Below are 13,503 nucleotides of genomic sequence, written 5' to 3' on the forward strand. Positions count from 1 at the left end.
TATATTTATTTATATATAAAAGGCAGGGGAGTAAAATCCTTCTTTTATAGAATGTGTTCAGGTGTGAAGCTGCCAGTTGCATCATATTTCATGGCCAAACATCCAGTCTGTTTTCTCAGCTTCCCTGCAGGTCGCTCAGCGCTGACATGGTTCCAGGATCTGGTATAGATACCAATCCGGGCCGTTAAAACCTGTATCATTTATATAAGTTACTGTCATTGTGTTAAAAAGGATCTTCTAACAATTTCCTGTCTGATTTTAATTAGATAAATCTGATTTAGCTTCATACATCAATTATACAAGAAACACTGAATGCCAGGGATGTATGAGGACATGATATATAATATAATCTGGTAAATTAGCCGGCTGTCGGCTGCAACGTGTGTCGCTGATAAGAAAGAGTCACAATTCTGATCAGAACTGCAGGTTTAGGGAAAATAATCGTTAGATATTTCAAAACTCTGTACATTATTTCCAAAGTTGATCAAACTAAATCAAATTTGTGCTGGAGAAAGTGCGGACTAGTTGGAGATCAGACTCGTGTCTTTTGGGATTGCCCAACGATTAAGAAATTCTGGGAGGGAATTAGAGAGGAAATTTCAAATATCTTGCATGCTGATATTGATTGGAACCCGCGGATCTTCGTTCTGGGAATTCCACCAAATAATTGAAGTAAAGAAGAACAAAACTTATTTGTTGTCCTTGTTCTCGTAGCCAAAAAATTCATAACAATAAATTGGTATAAACCTTCACCCCCTACTGTAAATCAATGGAAAGAGAAACTAGTGAACGTTTATACGATGGAGAAAATAAAAGCAAAATTAAACTTGCCCGCTGGTTTATTTGAGAAAAGATGGAACCTTTGAAGACATATTTCCAATTAATATGGTAGTAAGATAAATGTAAACACAGGTTCAGATTTTATATGCATACTTAACATATATCTCTGTTATGAGAAAAATAAAAGTCACTCGAGAAAGATTTTTCCTTTATCTCATCCCCCAAGTAAAAAAATAAATAAATAAAAATAATAATAAATAAAAACAATAAATTAAAATCATGGATTTTCAGCTCGCCGACTTGTTTGGTTGTTGTTACTCAATTGTTTGTATGGTTATATTGGAAGTTGTTGTTTCTGGCTTATTGTATTAATCATTGATTTTGAATATTAATCTGATAAAATAAAGTCTTTGTTCAAAAAATAAAAAAAGACGGAGACTTTAGAGGAGAAAACTTATGCAAGCAGAAAAACACCTGTGGCAAAGAGTGAACTAATTAACATAGGGCTGACGGAGAAATATAAGGGTAATGAACTATAAATTAATCAATAAACCAGGGATATAAATGATTAAAACAACTAAAAACACTTAGAAATTGGTAGAGAAATTAACTATAAAGCTGGAAAAGATAAACGGGCCAAACTAATATGAAAAACTACCGACAGGCTTAAGAAAAAATAGAAAATCTTGTAGTAAAAAAACAAACTGAAATACAAGAAAAATAATCCTAAGACTCAAAAAAAACTCCCAACGTGACATAAAGCAGCGGTCGGCTACCCTCCCAACCCCCCCCGGCAGCTCAATCCGTGTTTGGTTTGTTCTTTGTTTTGTTTTTTCGTTTCAAAACAAAAACAAAGAAAACAAGCATGTGTTTTTTTGTTTTTACGTTTTTAAAACGAAATTAGAAAAACTGCGTTTGCATAAATGAAAAAAGGAACGTTTTGGGATTTTTTTAACTGCAATGGTTAAACCAAAGACAAACTTTTATTTTGTTGTTAATTCAACGGACCTTATGGCAGAACCTGAACTCCCAACACAGAACTTTTTTAGTTACCAGTAGGTGGCGGTAATGTACGCCTTCAATTTCTTGCCAACTGCCATTACAATCCACAAGAAGAACTTTTTCAGGTAGCGCTACCAAAATGGAAACGTTTGTGTTATTTAAAGGGTATCGGCGCAATGTGGAGCTCCATGGCGGCTCAAAGCATCACTGATCTCAGAGTGTTTTTCTTCTCTCAAAAAGTTCGATAATCAACGCAGAAAACGGTTAAAGTGCAGCCATTGCCTTTTGTTTAGAAATGGTTTGTTTTTATGCCGTCTTCGTTTGCTGTAAGTGATTTTTCTTTGGCGACTTACTTCATTTCCGGTGCCGCTACATATTAAAACAACAACCGTATTTTATTTTCATTTAGATGGCAAAACGAAACTAAAACGCTGTTGATTTTCTATTAATTCAATTTTTAATTTTTCCGATTTAGGTTTTAAAAAACGGAAAAACAGAAAAACCACATGCTTTTTTAGTTTTTCGTTTTTGTTTTGAAACGCAAAAAAACAAAGAACGAACCATACAATGATTCAGCTTCCTGGAGCTTTTCAAAAATGAAAAATACATTTTTTTTTGGTTTGTTTATTTTAATACGGTGATTAGGAGGTCAAACAAACATTCATTATATTTTCCAATACTGTTAACATTTGTATATTAAATCAATTTAAACAATAAATGTAATGTGCGTCACAGCCATAGAGATCAGTTGTAGCCCGCAGCATGATTCAGCGCGGCGCCGGGAACGCGGTCGATGCAGATAAAGTGGCGGGTGTGTCTCTGAACATGGATCCCAAAGGGAAAAAAGGAAGATAGCTGATGATAGGATGGAGAGAATCGTTTGCTTTCATTATCGATGAGGACAGACTGCCTGCATGGTTGCTTTGGAATGAGAAGCTGTCAGGTAATAAAAAGAGTGATTAGGAAAAGCATTTCCAGGAAAGACATAAAACTAAACTGATCACCAAGCTGGGAGGGAGATAAGAAGACTGATTGCAGAACTTCTGGATAAAATAGAGGAGAGCAAAGATAGATTTAAGAAGTAGATTGCAGCTCAAAACTCCACTGCTGCTAGTTTGGGATTTCAGGGTTAGAGAGCTCTGCTCTGATGATGTCACTTCCTGCTTAGGTCCTCATGATTCCATCAGCTCCTCCCAACAGAAAACCTAAAAAAATCCCTCACCTCATGCTACTATGTGACATTTTCTAAAGGATAAACATTTAATCATGAATGATTATTATATATTTAATCCCACGTAGTCCTTTCCTATAGTGGGACACTTAGAACCAGTGTTGCCATATCAGGCTATAGAAGACATGTCGTTTTTGCAGCTCCACACATTTTTGTTTTTTTGGTCCAATATGGCTCTTTGAGCAGTTTGGGTTTCCGACCCCAGACAGGAAGAGATTCACGTTGAACAGATGATCCAGAAATGGTTGAAAAAGAACAAAATACCTGCTGAGTTTATCCTCCAAACTAAAGCACCACTGATTTTCTCCAAGTTAAATACCAGAATGAGCCACATTTACGATCAAGTAAAATGATACGACTGGCATAAAATCAAATACAAACAGCATAAAAATAAAGCAACAAGCCGGTCCCATCTAGGCGTAATCGGAGACAATGACACATGAAGTGTGCTCCTGATGTCCAGTCTGCTCTGTAGCTTTGTTTTGGTCGCTGTAACCGCAGAAAATCCCGCTTCACAAAGATAGGATGTTATAGATAGGATGAGTCTTGAACTGAATTAACCTGTGTCAAGAGGCACAGATGCACCGACTGATGCAATTGGGAGAGAATACCGCAATTTTTAATATTTTTCAAAATAAAACATCACTCAGACTCCGATAAATTATATATATATACTTTTTTCTGTGCGGTCCGGTACCGGTCCACGGCCCGGTGGTTGGGGACTGCTGATTTAGAGGAGCTGGGGTGGAGAAACGAAGAGGAAGAGTCGAGTGCTGCAGTTACTTTTCTGTTCTATTCTATACTGCATCAGGACAAACGTTAGAACGATCCGGCCGCGTTTAAAGGAGCTTCCTGAAAGACCTGCTGTTAAAGACGGCTGAAATGTTTCTCAGAGCTCTTAGGGATGAAGAAGATTGTTTCAGGGGTTCTAGTTCTTTCCCACTCTGTCTTTCTCACTGTTAAAGTGAGGCGGGTGGATCTTTGTGACCTCCTGGATGAGTCATGGATGGTCTAGTTTAGACCAGGGAAGTTCTTCCTCTGTTCCAGGGATTCTCCATCAGTAGATTCCTGTTCTGAATGTATTTCCCTGGAGTCCTGAACCTCAGAGCTCACCTTTCTACAAACACCTGCTTTCTTTTTTACTCCTTTTGGTCCAACTTGGTTTATTTCCTGGTTTCTGTTTCAGAGCAACCTCAGTGGATTCCAGCCTTGTCCGTGTTCATCTGCATGTTGGTGATCCTGGTTCTGATCCTGCTAACCGTCCTGAAATGGAAAAGGATCTCCCAGTTCCTCTGGCCGAAGGTTTCCCTGCCGCAGCACTTAAAAGAGGTGGGTGTGTTTGTCAGGATGGTTTGGTGGATTAACCAGCGATAATCCAACATCCTCACGCTGCTTTCTGCCGCTACAGTCTCTGCTGGCGACGTCCAATTCCTCGGTTTCTTTGGCCGTTCAGCCGACCGAGACGATCGACCCGGTGAGCGTGGTCATGCTTGAGGAAGGCAGCCCTCTGGTGTTAACAAAGACCGGCCAACAGCCGAACGGCGCCGTGGAGACGGGAAGATAACAGAGAGACTGAAAGGAAAGGAACGACGTAGCCTTTCTACATCCTGCGTGCTTTTCCTTCAGAGACTTAACGAGACGAGCGATTTCCATTCAGACGCCACTTCCTGAATAATGTGAAGCGATGGAAGGCAGAGGCACGCTGGATGCAAACCCAAACATAAAGAGCTGTACGGAACCATCCCATCTGTTTCTATGGACATGAACGTTTTTATACGCAGAGAAAAATAAAATAATTAATATTTGACTTTCTGCACTTTAACCAGTCAGGAAATGTTAAAAATGGAACCTTTACTGGTTGGTCCATCTCTTTATTTAACAAGAAAATTGGTTTTCTTTGTGTTTTAACCTTTTTTTATGTGTCAAACTAATAAAGTTCCTGATTTATGAAACAGCTGTTTGTTTTATTTTTGTTTGCTCAGTTGTCCTTTTTATTACCTGATTGACGTCAGAGCAGAACTAAACGCCCTTCAGGTGAACTCTGGACCCGGCTTTAAAAAAAGAAAGACGTCCTGCAGACAATGTTAAGGTTTTATCAGACATTTGGACTGTTTGAAATTCTTCAACCGTTTCTCCTCTCATCCATACGGCCGTCAGCCTGGATGGAAGCAGCAGGTTTGTTAGCTGCGCTCCAAACGCTCCCAGCTAAGATTAAACCACCAGACAGTTCACCTTTATCAATATAGCAGCTCCTGGAAAACACAACATGCTTAAACTAACAATATAAACACAATTTAAATAATATCTGAGCTAAAGTAGATTTAACCCTTTACAGGGCATTCAGTGAAATACTTTGAAAATTTAAATTTCAAGTCTTTTTGTAATCCAGGATAAGACCTTATTATGTTTCTAACAGTCGAAATATATGAATATTTTAATGGCAAAAATTTATATCAATGACACAAGAAACGAGAAACAACAACTTGCCAGAATATATTAAGAAAAATAACAAAAGTGCTTCAAAGAAATAATGAAAAACACTTTTTTTTGGTGCAACATATAATTACGGAAGCCGAGAGCGGCCATACTTGCCTTTTTTTTTTTCCTTTGCTTTCTCGTGATAATGAGATAATGATCTCATTATCACGAGAAAACAGTTATTGATTACTTGATATAACGAGATGATTAACCGGTCTGAGTAATTAACGAGGCGGGCCAACAGCCCTGGATTTCCAGTCCATCCATGCCTGCGGTAACCATAGTGCGCAGTCGGGGTACCGCTTGTGTGCAAATAATACGTTTTTCAGTTTCCTATTTCTTTTCATTGATTTTCAGGCTATGGTGGATAATTGGATTGCGTGTGTTACAGTAGATACAACTCTACTTTTTTAATGAAAAACTTTAATCTGAACTCATTTTGGGGGTTAATGCATCTACCTGTTACAGACGTAACGCTAGGCGCTAAGGCGCCGGAGGCATAGGTCTAATTGCTTATGAATCAGAAGTGGAAGCAAATCATCAAACTACCAACGTCTTCTCGTTACCTAAAAGTTAAACACAGAATTTATTTTAAAAATTTCACTTTGGCTGCCATGACTTATACTTATAAATCCAATCATCGACGAGAAAAAGGCTTTTGTTATCTTAAGATAATGAGAAAATGTACTCGTTTTCTCACGAAAAACCACAGTGGAAAAAGTATCTGGGAACACGACCCCTATCGGCTATATAATGCTGATACTGGCACTTACATTTTTTAGTTTATAAACCTAAATTTAATTGTTAACTAGGCTTAATAACTTTTTATCTTTACTTTTTAACTTTTCAATCAGCTTTTTACCTTTTTTTCTTGACTTTTTCTTCCAACTTAATTTCCAGTAGGTAAAAATATATCATTCAAGGGCTCATTTAATTGGTCAAATGCCTAAATCAGATGTTCAGCCAAGTAGCAGCATCTTTGCTGAATGGCTGGATATAGATCTTGTGCTTCTAGACCTCACTGAGGGACCAGGGCGACTCCATCTTTAAGGGGTTTGCAAATGATCAAAAACTTTCCCTATAAAGGGTTAAAATGATTAAAAGTTGCTCTGGACCTTCTGCTATGGATCTTAATTGCTGCTAAAATATTTCAGAATGACGTATTAGTTTGAATGCAGTATAATAGATTCCAGTTTTAGAAGTGATTTTCAACAATAATAAAATTGAATTTCGATGACAGAATAGGATCAAAAAGTAACTATGATTTTAAGATCTATTATATTTTTCCATCATTGGCTCACAGACTGTGTGCTTTGCTGTACATAATTATTCACAGATTTAAACATTCAGAAAATCCATATTTCCTTTTTATGTTCTTTATTTATAAAAACACAAATTAAATGTTGGCTTTTTAAAAGGGAAACACATTTCCTGCTGAACTGATGAAAAACCTCTAAATGATGTCACAGACTCTGCATCAAACTGATAACACCAAAACACTGCAGATTTTCACCATATATATTTAATGCTCCATGATTTTTTTTCCCACACTGTTTACATTTGATCACCGCTGCACTTTATGGAATGGAAATTTCATTAAAGCTGTACAAAATGAAATTTAGCAATAAAAGTTGTCTAAGTGATCCTTCACAGTAGATCAGACAGCTGCAGCTGATCCAGACGCTGCTGCCTGCATCCTCACTAGAACTGACCAGAGTCTTTGAAAAAGAAGCTGATTAGTCAGTCACTACATCTGGATGGGATTAAACTGATTTCAGATAATAAAGTAAAAATCTTGGTGTTATTTTTGATCAGGACCTGTCATTTAAATCCCAGATCAAAGAGGTTTCTAGAATTTCCTTCTTTCATCTGAGGAACATTGCAAAAATGAGAAATCTCCTGTCCAGGGGTGATGCTGAGAAACTAGTCCATGCATTTGTTACTTCAAGGTGAATCCAAAATGCTGCAGCCAGAGTTCTGATGAAAATGAAAAAGAGAGATCATATCTCTCCTATCCTGGCTTCTCTTCATTGGCTTCCTGTTAAATCCAGAATAGAATTTAAATATAATTTAAAACTGTACTTTATGCATTTTTAAAAATGAAACAGTCTAGTGAGCTGTAATAAACAAAATGTCCTTTTTTTGTATATATACAAAATGCCAAAGTAAAATCTAAGTCTAATGCCTAAGTCTATTACAAAGGGGAAGGTAAATCACTTATTAAGAGTAAAGAATTGGAAAAATGGAAAAAGAGGTGGAACAACGATAAGAAAGGACGAGGATTATATAAGGTCCAAAAATCAGCATTAAATAAAATTATTAATGAAAGAAACAGAATTGAAGACGTAATAATGAGCAGATTAACACTGGGTCAGACCTATTTAAATGAAAATGTATATTCAATAGGGAGGAAAAATAATGATAAATGTGAAGGATGTAAAGAAAAAGAAAATGTGGAACATGTACTGATGAACTGTAAAACTTATGAAGATGAAAGGGAGAAATTGAGAAGAATGGTTGGAAGGAAAGGCAAAGAATGGAGTCTAAAAGGAATATTGGGAAATTAAGGAAATATAGAGGATATTCACAGATTAAGGAAAGCATTATTCATTTATCTACAATATACAAAATTAAAAAATAGAATTTGATGTAAAGTAATGTTGCTACAGACTCATATACAGCAGGTGGCAGTATGCACCTTAAAGCTGCCTGCGATCTGCCACAATAGAAAAGAAGAAAGTGTATTACGAGTGATCCCAATTAGAACCACTAGGGGGCGCGCATCAAACTCTGTTAGCTCCGCTGAAACTTCAGAGAAGAAAAAACAAGAAGATGCAGGAAGTTAAGAGTCGCTTCGAGCAGCGCTGATCAAAGCGGACCTGATCGGAACCAGTTCAATGACCACCTAACAGAAGTTTAAACGGGTTGATAGAATAGAAATATCAACCATGTTGACCGGGCTTCTCTGCCTTCTGTTTGTGGGCCTTCAGAGCGGTTCTGGTGAGTCTATTTCTATGCTATCGCTTCTACGCTAACCTCGGTCTGACTTAAGATTATTTAGCACTATTTTTAACCCTCTGTAATACTTTATTTGGATAAATAAAAGAAACGGAATTGATAATAACTGCCTTTTTTCACTGTATAATAAATAAAACATCAGCCTGGTTCCGCGCATAGGTGTTTATATCCTGATAAATTTTAATTTAGTCTTTTTTTAAAAGGGTTCGTCGTGGAAAGGAAACAGAAAGTGTTTTTGTTTGAAGCTCCGCATTGGGCGGCCATTAAACAATCCCAATGATGTATCCTGATGCTAAAAAACATCCAAATATTTTAAACCAATCAAAGCTTTAATAGAAGCATTTCTATTCCAGGGAGGTTGACCTCAGAGGACCTCTGATCTTCCTCATCCAGCCTGATAAACATCATCTCCTCTAACATCTGTCCTGTTTGCTCTCCAAAAACAAACATTATCCCCTAATAAAAACAATTAGAGGTTAAATTAAATATTTTCCTTTGAGTTAATGTTTGATAAGATTAGATTATAAGATTATGACAGATATTAAATATTTGCCCCTTTTTAAATGAGTTTCTCCATTTTCTGAGGGCATGGTGACAGTTTCTTGTTCTTGGTGTGACCACAGTGATCTTGTGGCGTAGATTTCAAAGAGACCCACGTGGCTTCATCTCTAATGTCTGCATCAACCTCTAACCCACACGTTTTATACTCTCACTGTCTGCAGCAGTAGCTGGGGCAGAGATGCTCTGGAGGTTTGGTAACATCTTTGCTGGCTGTAAATTCACAGAGGGTCAATATTCCCTCAGCTTTATTCTAAAATAAGAAAATAGAATCTAATATAAAAATGTTTGGAGACATTAAATTATAAATAGTAGAGCTGCAACTTTTTATTATTCTATGCATAGGAAGAGGTTTTATTTCTATATAATGTTTAGAATTTGGAGATAAAAAAACAACAACTTAATTGTGCATTTTGAAGTTTAAACTGTAAAAATCTGCATGCATATATATATATATATATATATATATATATATATATATATGCATGATTTTAAATGAAAAATATACATAGTATTTGTTAGAGTTTTGCCCTAATTACTGCTGTTACTAGTTGATTCTTGCAGCTAATGGCATTGGAAGTGTTGGCCTAGTGGTTAGAGCAGTGCGCTTTTGCTCTGAGAAGGTTGCAAATACCCGGTTTGATCCCCACAGCCTGCACTGAGTCCCTGAGCAAGACCCTTAACCCCACTCTGCTCCCCAGGCGCTGCACAATGGCAACCCACTGGGTTAAACGCAGAGAGTGAGTTTCCCCATTGTTGGAAGATTAAGGGATTTAGATTATATTTTAGACTTTCTGAACCATTATTATCTGTAATTATTTGATTAATTTGCCAGATCAGTTCACAATTATTTCAACAATCGGTTCATCAAGATTTGATCTGATCATCATTTATTACGTAGAACTTGAGGCATTTTTTTTAATTGTTTAACTGTATTTATTAGACTCAGCCTTAGACAAACTTTATAGTCATATTGTGTACACAGGGTGTATACAAAAATGTAATTCTATTCAGTGCAGCTCTCAAGACATTTCAACTTCTTAAAGTGCAGCAGTGATCAAATGTAAACAAGACAAATTAGATTTACAGTTTTTCCAACATTCTGCGCTTTATTTTTTATTTTTTGTGGGTTATTTCTTTTATTTTACCAAAATACTACTACAGCATAACCCTGATAAAGAATGGTGGTAAAAGAAGAGAAGTTGATGATGTATGGGTGGAAGATGAAGGCATGAGAAAGGCTTGAAAAGAATGTCTTTGTGTTTTATTTTGCTTTTCTTTTTAGCTTTAAACATTTTTCTTATGATTTAGAGCACATGACTTCACCCGTTCACCCCGCGCTTCTCCTTCTAAGATGTTTCATAGTTTCTAAAGTGTTTTTTTCTGCATATTTTTCCTCTAAGCTGGGGTCTCTATGAGTTTGCCTTATTTTTATAATAATAACCAGACTTAATTTGTGTTATAATATCTCATAAACTGATCGGGTAAAGGAACCAAAAAGTCAATCGACTAAAACCACAGCCCCTTTTCACCCAAATAGAATGAGGAAGTTGCCGTACATGTAGGAGCAATACAGTATTTAGTATAAAGGCTGCTTTGATTGTTGGAAAATTATCTAAAGTTAGAAAAAATGTAAATTTATATTCAAATCGTGACAGCTAAATATTAACACGGCTGTTTTCTTTCCAGTCTGAGTTCACCAGAGTTTGATCTCTGAGGACGGAGTCATTCAGTGGTTTGTGACGAAGAATGGAGGCGTGGAAACTAAAGGAGCTCGTGTAAATCTCCACTTATATCACGCTACACGCCTGAGTGATAAATCTGGCGTTTTTACTCATATTTAACCACAAAACTGTTCTTTCTGAAAACCGACTCGTCTGGATGAAGGTTATGAAGTTTCAAAAGTAAAAAAAAAAAAAAAAAAAAGGGCTGAGTGACTTTTAAAAGAAAACTGACTTGGTATTTCTTTCAACCAAAGTTGGATTTTGATTTTCCTTTGCTCCGCCCATCATGGCGATTAATTCCAATTAATCGATTATTGAAGTAATGATCAACTAATTTAGTTATCAGTTAATCATTAAATGGATTATACAGACAGTAAAACATGCCTTCAGCGGTCAGTGACCCGCTTAGAGCAGTAATTATATCAATATCGTTAAAAAATATATATAAACATTAGAAGCTGCTCTATCCAGAACTCATCAAGTGGAAACATTTTACTTTCATCCGGTTTGATTTAATTAAAAAAATCTTCTTTAAGGAACCTTTAGCTATCCGATTATTATTCGGAAATATAATCGACAGATTAATCGATTTGCGAAATAATGATTAGTTGCAGCCCAGGTCCAGTCAGAGGACGTTACCGTTGTTTAGCGAAGGGTTATAAACTCCCTCCTCCGTTCCATGTGGCGGCAAACCCATCAAATGCTCATTACTGCCACCTAAAGGCTGGAGGGAGAAATAAAGTCACTGTCTTTATCTTTTTAAAAGTGATGTGACAAAAATTGAGCAAATTTATGTTTTACAAATTGTTAGATTTATATGGCTGAGACGATTAATTGTAATTAATGGATTATTGAAATTAATTTGAAATTAATTGAATAGAATCGTTACTCAGACTGATGATTGAATCTAAAAACCTGCCAATGCTGAAAGGATAATCTCCTGCAGTAACAAAGACAAAACTACAAATAAAATTAACATTTTCCATTCAGGATTAATAAAAACTTAATGTCTGAATTCATATATATGTGCTTATATTTGTTAACATGTTTTTCCATCAACCATTTCTTTGAAATGAGCAATCAATTATTATTTATTTCTTCTAAATTTTAAACCTTTTTAATTTAGAAGTGGTATTTTACTGATTTAACAGATTTTAACCAAAAAAGAATCTGTAGTTTAATGGTTTATAACTTAATCAGTAGGTGTAGCTCTTGTTATACATGTTATACAGCCTATGGGTCCCTGAGCAAGACCCTTAACCCCACACTGCTCCATGGGCGCCGCACCATGGCGGCCCACTGCTCCACAAGGGGACGGGTTAGATGCAGAGAATGAATTTCCCCATGTAGGTAGGGATGGACAGTATTTCTAATACAAGTATTTGAAATAATTATTTCATTTATTTTAATTATTTTATTTTATTTCATTTTATTTAGATGATGAAAATGCCTTTTTATTTATGCTGATGAAGATTCTCAGTCATCCAGGTCATAGTTATTCCGTAAAAGTTTAAAAAACAATCCACTGGACTTGGTTTCCAATGTTTGAAGACGTTTCGCCACCTCTCCAGGAAGCTTTCTGCGAAACGTCTTCAAACATTGGAAACCAAGTCCAGTGGATTGTTTTTAAACTTTTACGGAAAGCCTTTGTATTTTGTATCAAAACACTTCTATGCTGTGTATTTTTGTATTTTCAAAAAACAGTAAAATACTTTTTGCGAGACACATTCTGTTGTGACATCTAACTATCTAGAAAGCATGAAATAGTGTCTGCGGCACCTTCGCCATCAAGTCCCTGTAATACCGCTCTCAGCCACTAGGGAATTTTGGCACTGTTTCACACTTGCTATGGGCACATCGTACGATCAACACAAAACGCACGGCAGGGGTTGACGTTAATGATTTTTACCACTTGCCCTTTGGGCAAGTGACTTTCACATTTCATTTGCCCAGAAACAATTTTTACGTGCCCAGTATAACGTTTGATAAATACAGTTCCACCTTTTTCAAATCATGAGAGAATGTGTACAAAACAACAAAAACACTTCTGGGTCGTTTTCATCGAATGTCGGTGATTTTAAAGTAATTTTGAGTGATAATTTCTTTTTGCGATCATTGGACTTGCCCGGCAGACAAATGCAATGAAATTTGTACTCTCCCAACAATAAAAACTACTTGCCCCGGGAGATCGGGTGATGGTTAACATGGAGCTCTGTACGGCGCTGCATATTAGATTGATTAGATTGGTGCTTTGTCTGGACCAGTAAAGGAAGTTGTTTCAAAGCAGGGTGAGCAGACAAATTTACCTCGTTTCTTTCACTAACTCATTTTTTCTCACCCATCAATCACTCTTTTTATCGCATGTTCCTGTTCAGTGTAACGTTCAGTGTTTGTAAGGCTAAGCTATTAAAATTTGAAATGTTAGCTGCTAACTAACTGTGTTAGTTTCACTGCTGTTGATTTCACCAGTGAACATTCAAACATTCAAGTTTTTCAAGTTTTTATGTTACGCAGTTTCCTTTTGTTTCATGTAATTAGCCTATAAGCTATATAACAGTTTTGGCTCATACTAGTGTTGGCAGATTTCATTTACTTATTCTGAGAACTGTAACTACATAATGTTCCACTGTTGACTGTATGTAGCCGACACAACATCTGTGTTTGGAGTAATGCAGTAAAAAAGTAATTTAATTAGGGTATAGTAATGCATTA

The 13,503-nt window shown here is 36.4% G+C and overlaps 2 protein-coding genes across 2 annotated transcripts in view; both read left to right on the plus strand.

Annotated features, from left to right (window-relative positions):
• LOC107095538 (interleukin-10 receptor subunit beta-like) overlaps positions 1-4,577 on the plus strand; it is a 15,399-nt gene extending 10,822 nt beyond the window's left edge. The window contains exons 6-7 of the mRNA XM_015391673.1: positions 4,200-4,342; positions 4,422-4,577. Coding sequence (XP_015247159.1) covers positions 4,200-4,342; positions 4,422-4,577 — 299 coding nt within the window. The remainder of the gene's footprint in view (positions 1-4,199; positions 4,343-4,421) is intronic.
• A 3,727-nt stretch (positions 4,578-8,304) lies between these two features.
• LOC107095536 (interferon alpha/beta receptor 1a-like) overlaps positions 8,305-13,503 on the plus strand; it is a 22,367-nt gene continuing 17,168 nt past the window's right edge. Inside the window, exon 1 of the mRNA XM_015391671.1 lies at positions 8,305-8,491. Coding sequence (XP_015247157.1) covers positions 8,440-8,491 — 52 coding nt within the window. The 5' untranslated portion in view covers positions 8,305-8,439. The remainder of the gene's footprint in view (positions 8,492-13,503) is intronic.

The sequence above is a fragment of the Cyprinodon variegatus genome, unplaced genomic scaffold (genome assembly GCF_000732505.1).
Source record: "Cyprinodon variegatus isolate N-32 unplaced genomic scaffold, C_variegatus-1.0 Scaffold555, whole genome shotgun sequence".
NCBI lineage: Eukaryota > Metazoa > Chordata > Actinopteri > Cyprinodontiformes > Cyprinodontidae > Cyprinodon > Cyprinodon variegatus.